The 17,913-nt window shown below is 62.6% G+C and overlaps 1 protein-coding gene across 1 annotated transcript in view; it reads left to right on the forward strand.

The window, feature by feature from the left end:
• Nucleotides 1-847: 847 nt before the first annotated feature.
• Nucleotides 848-17,913, forward strand: part of PARVB (parvin beta) — a 66,331-nt gene continuing 49,265 nt past the window's right edge. Inside the window, exon 1 of the mRNA XM_079141702.1 lies at nt 848-1,018. Coding sequence (XP_078997828.1) covers nt 904-1,018 — 115 coding nt within the window. The 5' untranslated portion in view covers nt 848-903. The remainder of the gene's footprint in view (nt 1,019-17,913) is intronic.

Below are 17,913 nucleotides of genomic sequence, written 5' to 3' on the forward strand. Positions count from 1 at the left end.
CTGGCTCATAACTGCATGCTGGGCATCTGTTACTGTGGGTGGTACTGTTTTCCTCCGATAGGACTCCAGGAGCGCTAGGCTCTGCGCTTTGCCAGCAGGAGGGGCCTCCCGTGAATGTCCCCTCTTTCATGTGGCCCCGTGAGCAGGCACAGAGGGAGACCGACAAGCAACCTCCACCCACAAACCCACAGGGTTTAGGTGGAGACGGCGCCCCAGTCCTGCCCTCCGATATCGCTATCTCTGGGTGAGGGGCTCCCGTCATCCTCTTGGCCAGCCAGGACGTGGCCTTGCCTCTTCCTCCTCCTTTAGCTCCGGGGCTGCTGCCCCGTAAGCGTCTTCAGGCAGCTCCCTTCTCTCCTGCCCTGCCTGGCACCTCCTCAGTCACCCACAGGCGGCCAGTCAGCTTTGCCCACTCCACAGTCGGAGTCCTTGCTGGCTCCTCTGGGGACAGAGCCCTGTTTCCTGGGCCTCAGAGATGACTCCCCTCCAGTGGCCCAGGTTTTACACCTGGGAAGCGCCCAGGGCTCCCACCACACCTGTTCCAGCAGCACTTCTAGGGGTCAAAGTGCGTGTGGGGCAGCATTGGTCCAGCCCACCCCAAGTTCTGGACCAAAAGGGTCCCCGCAAGCGCCCGGTTCCTGGAAGCTCCACACGGAGGCGACCCGTGTGTGCGGCGCCTGTGCTTCTCCGGCGGCTTCCAGGAGCGCCCGCCGCACAAAGGGCGGCTGTGCTCGGCGCTGGGCGCTGGGTCCCCGGCCACCCTCCGCCCGCCGGGCCGCCCCAGCTGCCTTATCAGCGGGGCTCGGTGGCACCGCGGCGCGGGGCGGGGACGGCGGCGGCCGCGCCCTCCCCGCCCCTCCCCGGCGAGCGAGCAGCGGCGACCAGGCGGCTCGCACTGGGTCCATGTCCTCCGCGCCGCCGCGCTCGCCCGCCCCGCGCGCCCCCAGGATGAAGAAGGACGAGTCGTTCCTGGGCAAGCTGGGCGGCACGCTGGCCAGGAAGAAGAAGGCCAGGGCGGGTGAGTGCGCCCCAGGCCCCGAGACCGGCGCCCGCGCCTGCGCCTCCGCCCGGGTTCGCTGCCGGACGCGACCTTCGGGACAGGCCCGTCCTGGTCCCGAGACCTTGAAGGCGGCTGGGCGAGCCCCGTGCGCTCCGCTCCGGGCGGACCCAGCGGGCTGGCTTCCCCGCCCACCCATGCCGAGCGGCCGATCGGCCAGCATGGATCGTCCACGCGGCGCTAGCGTCCCGCGGATGAGCGCAGCACTGGACGCTCCTGTGCGCAGAGCGCCGGCGGACACCGCTGAGGCCGCTGTGATTTTTTTGCACGAGCCTCTGACTTGGCTGGAGGAGGAGGCAGAGGGGCTCGGGGCTCGGAGACCACAGGCCCCCAGGCCGGCCAGCAGAACTAAGGAGGCCCCCGGCTCCTTAGGCCGGTGTCCCCAAGAACATAATGTGGAAAACTACCTCCCTCCTACATTTTAAACTTTTTAGAGTTGGGAAGATAACAACTCTGGCGTCTGCTGTGTGTGCTTTGAGTGTCCTGCTATCCCCAGGGCCTCTCTCTGGAGCTGTGTTCCCGAATTTTCCATTGTTTTGGCCCTGAGGTTCCAACCTGGGACATGGCCTTAGAGGGCCATTCCAGACAGTGAGAGGTGGGAGGTGCTGGCCAGGAGGGGAGGGGGCTGCTGCGGAAAGGCAGTGGGGGGCAGCCCAGGGCTGCCTCGGGGCACCACTGGGAAGAGACGTCCAGCCCAGGGGTGCAGAGTGACCTTCTTCAGCCCCCAGAGCCTGACTTCTTCCCTGGAAGCTCTTCCTGGGCCTCCTGGGGCAAGTGAACCCCTGGGATGCATGTGCTCCCACGATCTCTGGGACGCCCTGTTCCTAGTGATGTGTGCCCCGGGGGTATAGGCGCCATATCTACTTCTGGGGGAGGTGCGTCCCCCAAACACCCCTCAACCACGGGTCCCGGATTGTATTTTACTTGATAATAGCTCCCAAGCTCAGCAGTGGTGATGCGGGGGACGCAGGGCATCGAACGTGCAGATCGGCTCTGGCGCCAAGGGCCATGCTGCAGGGCATGTAGAAGACACACAGCACCATGAGGGTCTGGTGCCACCTTGCAGTCTGAGGCATCTGCTGACGGTGCCCAGGACCCTGTCCCTGTCCCCAGGGGATGTGTCCCCCCATGCATTTCGCCCCAGGGATGCTCTTGACCGAGTCAGCCCCTCCAGGCACGGTGTCTGGAGGCAGGCCTGTGGCCTTCACTCTGCTCCTGGAGTCTTCCAGGCGAGTTGGAGTGGCTGCTCCCCTCAGACTGGAGGACCCCAACTGCGCGTATTCGTCTCTGGGTCAAGCCTCCTAGCGAGCCTGTGAGTACAGTGGCCCTTCTCCGTCATCCCTTCCTCCCGCGGTCATCGTGGTCCTCGCCAGAAGTCATTACAGTTCCTCTTTGTCCCTTCCACAGTTATGGCGTCCTCTCCAGAATCATTCCAGTCAGTTGCTGTGGGTTTTGAAATAGGGTCTTTCTGTGACCTTCAGCCTGGCCTGGGATTCCTGGGCTCAGGCGATCCTCCTGCCTCAGCCTCCTGAGTAGCTGGGCCTAGCGGCATGCTGCCCACTGCCCCCGCCTGCAGCCCGTTGAACACCTCCTGTGCTCTGGGCATTGTCTGGACCCAGAGAAGTAGAGAGATGAGGGGGCAGAGTGCCCAGGGGAGGCCTGTGAGGGACTGGAGTTGGGTCGAGACCCAAAAGAACCAGTTAAAGAAGTCTTTTCTCAGAGAAGCAAGGATGCGGGATTTTCTGAACTGCTGTAGTTTTTTATAGGCGACATTCAGCTTCTTGCGATATGAGGCACACACGCCTGCGGTCATGGATGGGTCTCTGATCCCAAGGTGAAATGCTTCTCCCTTAGCTCTCGTGAACCAGTGTGTGCCGCAAGAGCCAGGGCCAGCCTGGCGTCACCTGGATGCACACGAACCCCGCGGTCAGAACAGAAAGGCAGTGCTGGACCAGCTGCCGGCCCGCCTCCGTGCTCCAGGGCCGGGCTGTGCCTCCACGCACAGAAGGTCACAAACCCTAATTGGTCTCAGAAGCACGCGCTGAGGAAGGATTGGGTTCGGAAGGGCTTCGTGTCTTCTGTGTGGTCCTCTGGGCAGAGGAGGAGGAGTGGAAGGCCAGGCGCAGACTGAGCAATGAGGCTGAACAATTGAGAACGGGGAGGGGCCGTGCCTGGGCAGCCCCGTTGCCTGGCAACACGCCCTCCCAGCCCTGGCTTTGGATGGTCAGAGTTTCTGCTCATTTGCCTACTGGGGAGTAACCGGGACAGGCACTGGGGCCTGCCCAGCGCCAGCTGCATGGTCAGCTCCACTTCCTTCTTTGTTAGAAAGAGGCGGATTCAGGAGAGGATGTGACTCTATTTCCTGAGCTGAGGACCCTGAGAGGGAGGGGAGTGTTGTGGGAGGGGACAGGATGGCCCTTGAAGTGCAAGGTCCAGGGAGCCTGTGGGCATTTGACCCCACCCCCGACTGGCAGTGACAAGGCAGGGTGGGACCCGGGGACAAAGGTCCTGCCCTGTGTGGGGTGGTGGCCGTAGGAAGCTGGGCCTGCTGGGCCTGGAGAGCTGCAGGAACAACCGGGCGTGATTCAAGCTGGGCTCTGCCGAGGTGGTCATGTGCCGCCCAGGCTCCGAAAAGGGAACTCTGACTAATTGGGGGCATTCAGAAAAATGTAGGGGACGCATAAAATCCCCAGAGCACCTGCCAGGAGCTCTTAGAGGACCACACGTGGAAACCCAGCTCAGCTTCCGGGAGGTCAGAGGAGCCAGCGAAGAGGGACAGACCCTGACTCCCCCTCACAAGGTCCCTGTGACCCAGAGGCCCATAGGTCCCCCTGGCCAGGGGCAGAGTGGGGCGGGGCCCAGACAGCTGCTGTTTAAAGTCCCCAGAGGCAGAAGCCAGCTCTCCGCCTGCCCAGCAGGCCCTGGATGAGAAGGGCCCAGACTGTCAGCTCCACCCATCTGCCAGACGAGGCCCCTTCTGCTCCCTAGGCCCAGGCCTGCGTCCCTGTGCCTGACGCTGGACATAGAAACCCAGACTGGTGACCGGGTCAGGCTTTCTCAGAGAGCCCAGGTGAGCAGAACCAGAGCGGCTGATCCGCAGGCTCCGACCCTCCTTGGAGAAGAGCAGCGAGGAGTTCCTAGTCCTGGTTTCCCCACAAAAGTATAAACCCTCGGGGGCCAGGATGGAGCTCAGTTGGCAGAGTCGTGCCTCCAAGCGCCAGGCCCTGGCTCAATCCCCGGCGCCGCCAAAAATAAATAAACACATAAACACATAAATACCAATGACGTACAAACGCGTGTTCCGGAACCTAACGTGCTCTAGTTTTTAGGGTAGTTCTAGGTGTGCAGCAAGGTCCCGTGGCGAGTGCAGAGCAGTACCCTCGCTCTGTGCTGCTGCCCAGCCTCCCCTGGGAGTGTCCCCAGGTAGCGTGGCGTCCTGTAAGTCATGAAGGGACACAGGCGCTGTCCCACCCAGGGCCCCCAGTTCACGCTGGGGTCCGCTCTTGGCGTCCGCCCTGAGGTTTAAGCACGTGTCCTCCCTGCGGGGGCCACAGCCACAAACCCTCTGTGCTCCTTTTTTTTTTTGGTACCCGGGATTGAACCCAGGGACCCTGGACCCCTGAGCCACATCCCCAGCCCTTTTTATTTTAATTTTGAGGCAGGGTCTTGCTAAGGTGCTTACAGTCTCTCTAAGTTGCTGAGGCTAACTTGGAACCCGTGACCCTCCTGCCCCAGCCTCCTGAGCCGCGGGGACCACGGGTGCGCACCACTGCGCCTGGCTTCTTCTGTCTAACTCCAGGGCTTTAGATTTTCCAGAACGTCACGTAGGTGGGCTCATGCAGCATGTGGACTTTTCAGAGTGGCTGTCTTCGCTCAGCAGCGTCCCCGAGGACCCTCCTTGTGTTTTCGCGGGTCGGTGGTTGGTTTCTTCCTATGCGGGGTGACACCCGGTGGGCCCCTTTGTTGTTCCCCGACTGAAGGACGTTCTGGCAGTTGGGATGAAGCTGCCATGAACGTCTGTGTGTTTTCCTGTTGTTTGCGTGAACACCAAGCAGTGCCTCTGTGGGTCGGCGGCAGACCACGCTTGGGCGTCGGAGCCCTGGGACTGCCTCGCCGAGGCCGCCTGGCCTCTGTCCTCGCGGCAGGTGGTGGCGGTGGTGCTCTGGGCCCGGGCCGTCCTGTGGGGCCTATGGTCGTCTCTGTGTCCCGTTGCATTTCCCCGTGACGTGGACGGGCTGCTGTCACCTGTCTATTTTGGGGGCATCTCTTTCTGACGGGGGCCTTGGTTCTCTGTTGAGTTGGGTGAGCGCGTTGTGCGTTTGGGAGTCAGGTTCTCTGTCTGGTGTGTTTTGTAAGGGTGTCCTCGCACCCTGGCGTCTCTGCTTTGGCTTCCGATGCCTGTGAAGCCTTGGATGAGCAGCTCCTGACTCATGGTCTAGACACCAGCCGTCACTGGATTGCTGCAGGGTTGGATGGAAGGGTGGACCTGCAGCCCGCGCTTCTCCTTGGAGGCTAAGTACCTTCCAGAAGGGAAGTCCAGGCCCTGAGCTGCGCACTGTGTGCGCCTTCCTGCCGTGCGTGGACCCCAGCCGCCCCACTGAGACACCCAGACCCCACTCTGTGGCAGGTACACCCACCTGCACCCATTATCTGGTGCCACCCTGCAAGGTGGTACTTTCTACCTACCGGCAACTTGCCTGCAGGGAGGAAGCCCCACCCAGCTTACAGCTGAGGAATCAGCCTCCCCGGCAGCTTAAGCCCGTGGTTCTCGGCTTCTCCCTGGTCTGTGGCTGTCACTGCCGAGCTGGCACTCCTGGCCTCTGGGGGGACGGAGACCAGGGCTGCTGTGCTCTGGGCCCCCATCCCCCTGTTGTTGGCTGGAATGCAGGACACCCGGGCCCGGTGGAGCCCTGAAGTGACCTTCCTAAGGTTGATGGCAGGTCGAGTGGCCGGCTGGGTGGGAGCTGCCCCCAGGGCCCCACTGTGGACGCCCAGCCTGAGGGGCTCAGTTCAGGTCCTGGAGAGGGAGACCCAGGGGATCCACCAGGGGCCGCAGTTACGGTGCATGGAGGGTGGGGGTCCTGGTGGGGTGGGTTCCCAGACGTGGGGGCGGCTGTGGCCTCAGCCCGCTTGCCCCTCCGAGGCGGAGAGCCGCAGTGGGAGAGGAAACAGAGGACTTCTCAGATTTCCTGATTCTGTGAAAGCTGAAAGGAAACACACCCACTCTTCAGAACCACACTGGTCCTGGGTAGGAAGGGGGATGGCAACTGGCCCTGGCCTCAGGCCCCAGGGGGACAGGTGCTCCTGGCGCTGGGGTGGCAGGAAGCAGGTAAGAGGGGGTGTGGATGGCTGGGGCCACGAGCCCAGGACAGTGGTCAGGACAGGGGGCAGGAGGGGACTGAGACCCATGGGACTGGCCTGGCCTTGGGGCTGGGGGCTTCTGCTGGAGGAAGTGGCCCTGCTGGGATCAGAGGATGGCAGGGGATCATCCAGAGCAGGAGGCGCCCTGCCGGCCTCCAGGGGAGGCACAGGGGCGAGGGCTGGGCTTCTGTGGGGCACAGCCCATAGCGTGGTGGCCGGGAACTGGGTGACTGGCATGGAAGTGGGCGTGGACGTGACCCGAATGGAGGGCCCCTTGGCCAAGGCAACGGCCATGGGCTGACGTGGAGCGTGAGCTGTGCCGTTCACTAGGCCCAAGACGCCTGTCTTTGCCCGGAGTCAGAGTGCGTGTGACAGGTCCACAAGCTGCACCTGGTTCAGAGGACGCAACTCCCGAGTCCCCCTGGGCCCCTGGTAGCCGCGGGTCGGGCGGTCACGGGCAGGCCGGGCGGTCATGGCTCTCTATTCCATGCATCTTGATTTCTGATCTGCGTCACACTCCAGCCACGCGTCCCAGGGCACCGTGATGTGTCCAGGTTACAGAAAGGCTAAGGGGGTTGAGGTGGCCACAGGCCCGGGAGCCGCCCCGAGAGCAAAGGCAGAGAGCAGGAGTTGCCGCGGGTGCTGGGGAGGAACCCGCTGAAGGGCTTGTCAGCGGGCAGCGCCGTCAGAGCACAGGATCCTTCTTGACCAGTCGGGGCATCAGGCAGGCGGTTGCCAAGTAGTGGTCAAGCAGGAGATGGAGCCGAGCTGAGCTTGGGGACAGAAGTGGAGGGTCACGGTGACCTCCTGTGGGCCTCATGATGCCTTCACAAGATGGTGGATGGTGGCGGGTGTGTGCCGACGCAGCCGTCTTGGGGTGCTCCTCCTCTGGTCTCAGGTGAGGGGCTTGCTTCATTGGGTGGCCCCGTGAGTCTGAGCAGCTCGTTGGCCTGGTTTTCTGTTACTGGGTTGAGGTGCCCATGCCGTATATCTGATTTAGTCCAGAAAAATTCCCAGGTGGTCCTTTTTATTAGCACAGTTCCTTCATCGTTTTTGTGCCCGATGGTTGTGCCAGGCAGGGGGTGGTCGCTGGCCTGTACAGACTGCTGCTCAGTGAAACGGAGGCGCTCAGGGCCAGGCCCAGCCTGTGCACTGGGGAGTGACTCAGCAGGGAAGAAGCAGGGGGGGCGCCAGGGGCCAGGCGCACTGGCTTCTAGAATGTTCGGTGGAGAGAGGAGCCGGGAGGCTCTCCACAGCCCTGCCGATGCAGGAAGAGGCAGTTCCCCACCCACGTCCCCCTTTCTCTTGGGTGCTGGGGATAAGCCAGCTAAGCAGCTACTGTCACAGAGCTACGCCCCCGTGGCCCCCTTGCCCCCAGAGATTCTTGGAGCAAAGGCTGCGTGTATCTGGGGAGGGGCAGCTCTTGGCCCATGACTTAACGGTCCAGTTAGGCCGTGTGGCCCCCCGGCTCCGGCATTGCCACACCCTGCTGGGTGGGACTCCCTGAAATCTCTCCTCTCTGTGGCCGAGAGGACCTGAGCGGCCTTCCGAGGGGCTTGATGTGGCCGTCGGGTCTCCCTCCATTCTTGTTCTGGGTGTGATGCTCAGTGCAGCCTCTCCCCAACGTGTCCTGCCAGTATGCTCTGCACCGGCTGCCACCTGCCCTGCACTGGGCCTGCACTTTTGTCGCACGGCTTCTTTGTCTCACGGAATCTTCGTGATAGTGGAACAGGGAGCAGGAGCCGGCCCCGCCCGGCTCTTGAGAGAGAGACCAGCCCGAAGTTGCTCACCTCTCTGGCCCGTCCAGGCGGCAGGATAGTGAAGGGTGTCTGTGTCGCGAGTGGCCCAGGCCAGCCGCGTGTTCCAAGTGCCGCTGTGACTACTTCCGCCTGGCTGTGGTTGGCGGAGGCGGGCACCTTCCTGGAGCTGCTTCCTTCTCTCCAATCATGTGCCGGTTTCCTAAGAAAACTTTTTCCTCTCTGGGCATTTGCTGAACACTTTGCTGTTTGGGTTTCCTGGTAAAAACTGGTTCATCGCCACATGAGTGTGCTTGCTGTCCCTTCCACCACCCGGTGGCCGAGAACCTCTCGGCGGTGTTACTGGCCGTTGGCTCTGTGGTGTTGAGCTGTCTGTCGGTCCTGCCTGCCGTGTACCCAGCGCGGTGGCTTCATTGAGGGGCCTCCCCGGGACACATAGTCCCTGTTAGGATTCCTCCCGGTTCTAAGGAAAGGCGGAATGAACAGGAGTTGCTGGCATCCCCTGGCCTGCTGGGCATCAGCGCCCCAGAAATGAGCTGGTCCACTGTGGGAAGCCAGCTGGGACAGAGGCCGTCTGTCCGGGCTGCGGGCACCGTGCGCACCCAGGCTGTGGGGCCTCACGTCCTCGCTGGTGATGTGGGCAGCTTGGGGCGGTGTCCGCTCTGCCTTTCTGAGTGGCGGCTCTCCCAGGTTCTCAGACACACACCTGCCAGGCCGCACCGCTGGGACTTGGCACCCGTCTTCCCCTCTCCCAGCCTCGGTGTGAGGGTCCCTGCGCCTGCTGCAGGTGGGGTGAGGATGAAACTGCGTGAGGGGTGAGGCCTGGCCTGCGGGGGCACCGCAGAGGCAGGACCCAGGCCTCGAGTGCGTTCCAAGCTGAGTGCACTCAGCCCCGCTGGTCCCACGAGCCCCTGCCCTGGGCTGAGAAGGGCCGCAAGGCTCTGGCCCAGGGACAAGGATGCTGGGACGCACGGGACCTGGCGCGTGCTTGGCGTCTAGAGCTGCTGTGCTTGGGTCATCTCCACCACCTCCTCCCGTGGGAGCTGCAGAGCTAGTTAGCTTAGACCCTTTTAAAACATCTGCCTCGGGGAGCATCGTCCTGAGTCCCTCTGCCCTGACTTGGGAAGGCTGCGTTTCCCAGCCTGTACTGTGCGTCTGAGGTGTGAGGCCAGCTGGGGGGCAGCGGGAGGCAGGGCCGCCCGGGGTGTCTGCGGGGCCCCGTGACCAGCCTAGGAGCCTGAGAAAGCGAGGAAACGGAGAAGGTTCTTGCGCTTGAGTGTCGGGTGAACATACGTTTCTTTGAGCTTCTGTGCAACCGGCACCTGGATTTTGGTATTTGAACCTGACTTTCCCGCCACCCGGAATTCGCAGTCGTGTCGGCATCCCCAGGGGACACCATCTTAGTAACTTACTCTTTCAAAAACCAGCCTGTTCTTTGGACAAGTCACACATTTTCTTACTCGTGTTCATTTGAAAATTCATGATTCCGAAGACTTACGTGGGAAGTTACACAGCCGTCCAAGAGGGCGCGGAGATTTTGGAGCTCCCGGCTGCCTTCCTCGCTTGCTGAAATCCGACTCCCGGAAACAGCTGCTTTTTGAGCAGAGCCAAGTCCCTGTCTTGGTTCCTTCTTCTCAGGTTACTGCAGGGAGCTAACAGCCTCCGGCCACTGCCTTGGATCTGTGGGCAGAGTGTCCCCAAGCAGGAGGAGTCTGGGCCCTGCCTCCTAAGCACGTGGTGTTTTAAACTTATTTTTAATATAAAAGGAATCTGAGGGACATCTGTCCCAAAGTACATTAATATTAATTAAAAGTGTCTTCATCTCTCTCTCTCTCTTTTTAAAGTAAAATTGACCTCCAGGTAAGTCCTGCCTGGTCCATCTCCCTGCATCCCTGCACGCGACCCCCTGAGACTGAGGGAAGCGGTGGGGAAGCGGAGTGGGGCCCACAGGAGTCCCAGACTGTGCCCAGACTGGCACGTCTGAGGTCCCCGTCCCGTGCCAAGCTCCCCCAGCCCTCGGGCCTTGCTTCTTCTGCCCAGTGGGAAGCAGGCCCACCGAGGTTATGCTGTCTTCTCGGGGCGCAGAGAGGGCCAGCAGGTGGGTGTCCATCCAGGGCCTGGCTCTGGATTGCCACTGGAGGAGCCATTCAGCTGGAGTGACTGGTCCCAGTGGCTCCAGCTGAAACCACCCTGCCCCAGGCCAGTTAGGAGGATGCCTGGAGGCGTCTCTGCGACTGGACTCCCAGGTACTGACAGACACAAGACTCAACCGGGCTTCGCATCTAGATGCCCCTGGCTGTCTGTCCAGGGCCTGTCGGACCCCAGCCCTGGGCTCCGCTCTCCCTCAGCCCAGCCACGGGCCTTTGTTCGCTTCCAGTGGCTTCCACAGTCTATGTGCTGGGGGTCCTGGCCTGTGCCCACCTGTCCAGGCCCTTGGGCTTCCGGCGGGTGAGGTGCCCCCTCCGTGGGGGGGGGCTCTGCCCCCTTTCAGTCCCTTCCCGGTGCTGTGTGAGGCTGTTGGCCTGGTGCCTGTCTTCTGCCAGCCTGTTCTGTTTCCCTGGGAGACTGTGATAAGGGACATTCTAGTCACTTGCAGTGGCCTTTGAGTATCTGTGCAGATAAGCGAGAGGCGGTTTGCTTGGCAGCTGGGAGGCCCGTCCGGGGCCAGACTGCACAGAGTGAACCGGTCCTGCGGGCTCTGGGGCTCTGACCTTGCCCGTGTCTCTCCTCTTCTGTAAAGAGTACTTGACTGTTAGGGTTGCTGGGAAATAATTGGGTTATCATGTGCAATGATGTGATTAATCCTGGGCCTGTGCAAGCCACAGAATGAGTGTTGGCAAGACCCCATCTGGTACCAACCCGCTGGCCATTGCCTGCTAGGCTGGGAACGATGCCTGCGACTTCAAGATGCATCACCAAACCTGTGGTGTGCAGACCCCCAGATATCTGTGCCCATGCCGGAGTGCACGTGGTCACCCTATGGGGTCAGTGAAGCCGAGGGTCTGCGGATGGGGTTAGCCTGGCTGTCTGGGTGGGCCCACCTGGTCACCATGGTGGTGTTTGATCTGCAGCACTGGGGACAGCCTCCTGCAAGCCAGGCGAAGGCTCGGCACCCAGGGCCTCTCACATGCCAGGCGAAGGCTCCCCTCGGGGCTGCACCCCCGGCCTGTGTGCAAGGGCCTGTTACAGGGAAGCGGGGGTCACGGTCACAGGTGACCATGAAAGCAGACGTTGGAGCGATGTGGGGCCAGGAGCCAAGGGACGTGGCCCCTGTAGAAGCTGGAGACACAAGGAAGTGGATTCCCACCTGGAGCTTCCAGAAGGAACTGGCCCTGCTGATGCTTGAGTGTGGTCCCGAGCCCCATTCAGGACTTGTGACATCTAGAACTACAAGCTAAGGAATCTGTGGTGTTTTAAGTCCCTGAGTTTGAGATGGTTTGTCGCAGTGGTGACTGGAGACTAATGCAGACAGATTGCTGGGTACGTGCTTTCTCCTTACCGACCGGGAGCTGCTCAGGCAGAACCAGAGTGGGAACGTTTAAGGTCTGCCCTGGCGCTGTTGTCCTTATTTTTAGTTGCTGCAGTGTAGAAGCAACCTAAGATGAGTTACTTGATGAATGGGGGGTAAATGTGGTGTGCCCATTCATGTGGAATACTCTACAGCCAAAAGAAGGGAACAAAGTCCTCATGCGTAGTATAACAGGGCTGAGCCTTGAAACGTGGAGCTCAGAATCCAGTTGCAAAGGACACTTCCGGGGTTCTGTTTACATTTGATACCCAGATCAGGCAAATCCAAAGAGACAGAAAGTAGACCCATTGTGGCCAGGGGCTGGGTGAACGGGGATGGACTGCTGGATGGGGTTTCATCTTGGGGAGATGAAATGATCTCAGATTATAGTAATGGTTGCACGACTCTTATAAATGCTCTAAGAATCGTTGACTTGGACACTTTTAAAGAGCAAAATTGTGTGGAATTCTTTCTCAGTAAGGCTGTGGGGGAGCGAGGCGAAGCCACAACCCGTGTGCTCTGAGGTCGGCTCGGAGCTCGGCCGCGTTCTTCCCGCTGCAGGCTGCCTTTCTCACCCGTTTCCTTGGTGGCTTCTTCACCTGGGGTGAGGATGTGGCATCTTCTCTTGACTGTTCCTGCCGTGGGGACAGTTGTCACATACGGTGCTGGGCAGAGCCGGGCTGGGCGCTGTACTCAGGCTGTGCCGCGGATGACAAGGACAACAGCAGCGATGCTCCTGATTCATAAACACCTGTGTGTTGTCCACGGCCACCCACCCGTGCATGGACCAGCTTCCTCGGTGACGTCTTACCGTCCGGGAAGGACACCAGCGTATCTGTTATGCACCGTCCCTCTCCATTAAAGAAATGTGCTGGCGGCAGCTTCCCAAACCAGGTTCACGACTCACTCGGTCAAGAAAACAGTTTTAAAATGTCGCCTAGAGAAACAGGAGGAGGGAAGCTGAGCGGTCTGTCCGGGACTGTGCGTCGGGGACACTTGCCGGGCTGGAGTCTCCGGTCCCGCCTGGATTTTCAGCTCTCACCTGGTCATCAGGTCCCTCAGCCACAGTCTTCCGGGCTTATGTCCCGAGCGTCCCCCGAGAGCGGGTGCATGGGGGGTGGGGACCCATGGAGCGGGCCTGCTGGACACAGGGCCCTTCCTGGACTCTTGCCTGGACACCGCTGGCCACCACGTGCCCCCAGCGGGTGGCCCTGGCACCTTTGCAGCGTGTGTGTGTCTCTGGATCTGGATTCTGCCCCACTGAGTGCTAGGTCTGTCTTCCCCCGGCCACTGTCCTGGTCACCAGGAGGGCTCTGGCTCTGGATTCTGTCCCGCTGAGCAGTAGGTCTGTCTCCCCGGCCACTGTCCTGGTCACCAGGAGGGCTGTGGCTCTGGATTCTGCCCCGCTGAGCACTAGGTCTGTCTTCCCCCGGCCACTGTCCTGGTCACCAGGAGGGCTCTGGCTTCTTGTGGTCCTTTGAGTTCCATGGGAATTTTAGGGTGAGTGTTTCTATTTCTGTAAAAACTGGGACTTGAGCTTGGAGACGGCTTTGGGTACTGTCCTCTCAGGGCCCAGCCTCCTGGTCCCTGAGCACGGGGGTCTTTGCCCTGTCCAGCCTTCCTTCATGTCCCCTGGCCATGTGTCAGCTTCCGGGGCGCACGTGCCCACGCGGGCGGGCATACCCTGGGGGCCGCGTCTCCATGCTGCTGTGTTGGCATCGTTTCCTGTGTGCCTGCCGCTGTCCGGGCCGTGGCCGCGTTCTGCGCTGCAGGTGGTGTGCTGCCCACCAGCCCGCTTCTGACCACCCTACCTCCGAGGACGTCAGGAGCTGTGACCTGGGTCTGGTCCCTCAGCACAGCAGAGTTGCTGCCCGGTGCCAGGAGACCTGCATGGGGCTGGCCATTCGGATGTGGCCGCCCCCTTTGGGTCGTGCCTGTGCCGGGCTTGCTGCCGGCAGGAGGTCCCTGGGGTGGCCAGGGTTGGGCTCCGCGGCTGCCCGGCACACTTGAGGGGCCTGGGGCCAGGCGGAAGCAGGCTGGTCAGGGACGGCCATCGCTGTGCAGGCCGGTCTGGAGGCGCTCTCTCTGCGAAGCCCCAGTGTGCCTGGTGAGAAGAAGTGCCCTGGGCGCTTTCCGTCCACTGGTGTTAGCGGGCGGAACCCCCGAGGAAGGTTCTCGAGGACCCGCGGGAACCCCGCGGTTCTTGCCAGCTTATCTGCCTCTGCTGGTTTGGGAGGCCTGGGGAGGAGGCTGGGACTTGGGGTCTGGGCGGGATCTGCTCACTGGAGCCTCGGGTCCTTTTCCTCCTCCCCCAGGGGTCCACACGGACTCAGTGCGTCATCCTCGGGGGCTCCGTCCTCAGTGCCCACAGCAGCCCCGTGCTGGGAGCCATTGCAACCCCGTTTCCCAGACGCTGCACGGACTGCCTGGCGTCCCTGCTTCTCGCACAGGACCGGGTGTGCCCTTGGTGTGCCCTGGGTGTGCCCTGGTGTGCCCCTGGTGTGCCCCTGGTGTGCCCTTGGTGTGCCCCTGGTATGCCCTGGTGTGCCCCTGGTGTGCCCCGGCGTGCCCCGGCCTCCAGGCTGCCCTTGCGCCTCGTCACCAGCCTGGGCCCCGTCTCCTCCAACCGCCTTCCGTCTGCAGCTGCGGGAGGGGACTGGCCTGCCTCCCCACGGCTCCTCTTGGATCCGCTCAGGACAACACCCGAGACCCAGGGAAGCCCCGGGCAGTGATCAGGGACCCTGGCTGCTCCAGAACTAAGTTGGAGGACGATTGGGGCGTAACCATGGGAACCCGATCGTGTTCGTAATGATGTGGAAATGGGTCAAGTGTAGCTTCTGCCTCCCGTCCTGCCTTCGGGTCCAGCAGATGTGGCGCTGGGACTGGGCCGGGCAGCCCTTCCTCGGGAGGTCCTGGAAGGCTCGCTTCTGTCCCTGGACCCCTCAGGGACAAGGTGGCCGGCAGGTGGGGAGCCAGACCAGCCTGGCTCGTTCAGGTCGCGCTTGAGCTCAGACTGCAGGGTGTCGCAGCTCCCAGGAGGGCTGGGGATGGGCGGGGCGGGAGGCCAAGGGTGTGGGGTGAGGTGTGTCCCCCAACTCGCATGCTGGGGTCCTCACCTCAGCCCCTCACAGTGTGACCTTATTTGGAGCAGGGTCGTTAGGAGGTAGTTGAGTTATAATGAGGCTGTGAGGCTGGGCCTTTGTCCAGCGTGAGCAGCTTCCTTGTGAAAAAGGGACGTGGGGACACCCAACACAGAGGGTACGGTGAGGACCCAGGGAAGTGGCCTCTGCACGCCCCGGACAGGGCCTCAGGTAGACCCGGCCCTGTGGCCTGGTCTTGGACTGCAGCCTCCAGGTGGGGGCGGCCTTTCGCCCTGAGCTGCTGGGTCTGCGCTCTGCTTGGCCGCGCTGGGCCACCAGGCCACCCTCGTGGCTGAAGGCAGAAGGCGAGGACGGGGCGTGGCCAGGGAGGGCAGGTCGCGCTGAGGCTGGGCGCCTGCCCAGCTGTGCTCACGCAGGCAGGGTCCAAGGACAAGCCCCAGCCTGGCCCGAGCCGCGTGGAGTCCCAATTTCCTTTACCTGGCCTCCTTTTTCAGGTTTATTTATCATGAGGCTTTGCCATGACCAGACAGGAAGAAAGGGGAGCTGACACTCTGGGGAGGTGGCTTTGAGGGCCGGGGTGCCGCGTGGGGCACCTTGGGGCCCTTGTGGGTTCCCCATTGGCCTCCCAGGTTTCCGCGGGGCCACCCAGCTGGTCACCGTGGCGGGTGACGGAAACCGAAGGCGCCGTGCCCTGCGCAGAGCCCGCTGTGGGTCAGGTGGCCGCAGAGCACCGCGCCGCGGGGTGGCTGGGTTTGCGGACGCGTCTTCTGGGGGCCTCAAGCCCTCTGGGGCGTTCGCTGCATTTGCCACGTGGCCCTGGGAGCCTGGCTGCGGGTCCAGGACCGCGCTGCCTCCCCCAGGTAAAATGGAGCAGATGGGGACACGGAGGCCGGGGAGGCGGGAGGCCAGGTCTCCTGCCAGTCGGGCGCCTGGCTGAAACCATTTCCCCAGGAAGACGGTGTGCACGGCCGCGTTGGCGTCACAGTGGACAGCGGCACCGGGATGGGACCCCGCTGGCTGGGGAGGAGCTCCCGTCCCCGCAGGAGCCCCAGGCCCTTCTGGTCCAGCTCCCTGCTGGTTCACTGGGGTTTCCGCACTTGTCCGTGGGCTTAAAGATACCGGCCGGGAGAGAACAGGGAGAGCAGGGAGAGCAGGGCCGCTGCTGAGGTCGCCCGCTGTCTTCAGCCACGTGACAGCCCCTGGGGGAAGTGGCCCCGCGGCCGTGGCGCTGCGTTTATCGGTTTCTATTTTCCTCGGGTGGAAGAGTCCTTCTGGGAAGCGCTGTTTGGAGCGTGTGCGTGGCTTACGGGCTGCCGGTCAGACTCTGATCCGTGCCTTTGAGAGGTGGGGACCCCAGGAGCAGGCCCGCCCCCAGCCCTCGGCCACACATCTGGAGCCCCCTCGTGAGCAAGCCCACGCCCACTTGACCCTTGGGCTTCCGCCCACGTCCACCCAAGGCCCTGGGACGTGCCTGCGCCTGACCCACTGTCCCTGCAGTCTCACGGCCTGGTCGCCCAGCTGAACTCGATCCTCCTGTGGTGGGACCCCCAGTCCGGCGCCTGGTTCTGCTTTTCCAGAAGCTCGACTCTTGTCTTGGAACCAAACACCCTCCTGTTCCTCAGCCCTGGCTCGCGCATCCTTGCCGCAGAGGGTCGGAGAGTGGGTATGTGTGAGGCAGAGTCCCTGCACGTGGGCACTCGGAGGACGTGGAAACGCAGGGGCCACTGGTGGGGGCCCCGGCCCTGCCCCATCCTGGCCGGCGGTCTCCTCGCGCAGGTTCGAGGCACGCTTCTCAACCTTCCTTCCTCCCTTAAACTGTCCTTCAGTGGAAATCCCAATAACCCGGTGCCCACACTCTTCTGCACCTGCCCAGGCCCTCTAGGGACAGGACTGGGGTCCCTTGTGTCCCGCAGGCTCGGGACCTGGGGCTGGGTTCGGCCCTCTCCCACCTCTGGGCCTCCCTTACCTACCTTGGGATTGCTTGAGCAATTAAATTTGGCAAGGAGGAAGTGCGGGCGTCAGGTAAGGGCGCAGCCCTGTCCCTGGGCGCTGCAGCCGGGAGCAGATGGGGCAGAGGTGTGGCCGCGGGAGCCGCAGCTGGGCTGGCCGGAGCGGCTTCCACCTGTGCCCCAGGTGCGCCCCTTTCAGGGCCCGGTGTCTGGCTCGCGTGGTCTGATGCGTCACGAGGTCCCCGGGGAGCCCTGCTGGCTTCTGAGCGCCATCTGTGCTGAGTCAGAGCAGCCCGGAGAGCGCAGATCCGTGACGGCCACAAAATCCTTCTGCCTCTGGGTGGGAAAGGCCTGTCTGCCAGGTAATCAGACTGTGCTCGGGCTGCGGAGGCCCTGCTGCCAGTCCAGCTGGGTCTTCTGAGGCCAGGGGCACAGGGAGCGCCCTGCCTGCTCAGGCACTGGGGGGTCAATCACCAGGAGACCGTTCCGCAGGGTGAACTGCGGCGGCCGTCTGTAGCCCGTAACCCCATCGCTGGGCTCTGGCCAGGCCTCTAGTGAAGCCCTGCAGGCCCAGCCTCCGTAATACCAGCGAGTGACCGGCAGGGGGCAGCACCAAGAGGGCCAGGCTGAGTAGGGCTCAACTCCACAGCAGGGGAGAGAACCTACCGTCCCCACGTGTGCCAGGAAGGGAGGCAGGGCTCCACCCGGGGCGGAGTGTCTGTTCCAGTCCTGATCCCGGCCTCTGCGCGTGGCCTTGTTAGAAGGAGGGTCTGTGCAGACGTGACTAAGATGTGGCTGAGGATGGGGTCACCCTGGACTAGAGTGGACTTCCCAATACAATATGGCGGTGCCTTCCAAGGAGAGGGAAGCACCAGGACCGGGTGCCTGTGGAGCGCTCCCCGTGAAGGCCGAGGCCGAGGCTGCAGGGAGGCCACCACCACCCAGAGCCTCCAGAGGCTGCACACACCCAATCTCAGATGCTGGCCTCAGGGCTGCCGGATGATGTCTGCAGCCCCCTCGGCCCAGGTCCCAGCCTGGGTTAGGCAGCGGGGGGAGAGGAGTCGCCTGCATGTCCTCGCTCTGCCCGCTGCCTGTGTTCTCAGCCAGTGAGGCTGCGAGTGACATCTGAAGCCACAGGTGGAGATCGAGCTGAAAGAATTAGACCGGAGGGCCCACGTGC

Source organism: Sciurus vulgaris (genome assembly GCF_902686455.1).
Source record: "Sciurus vulgaris genome assembly, chromosome: 5".
NCBI lineage: Eukaryota > Metazoa > Chordata > Mammalia > Rodentia > Sciuridae > Sciurus > Sciurus vulgaris.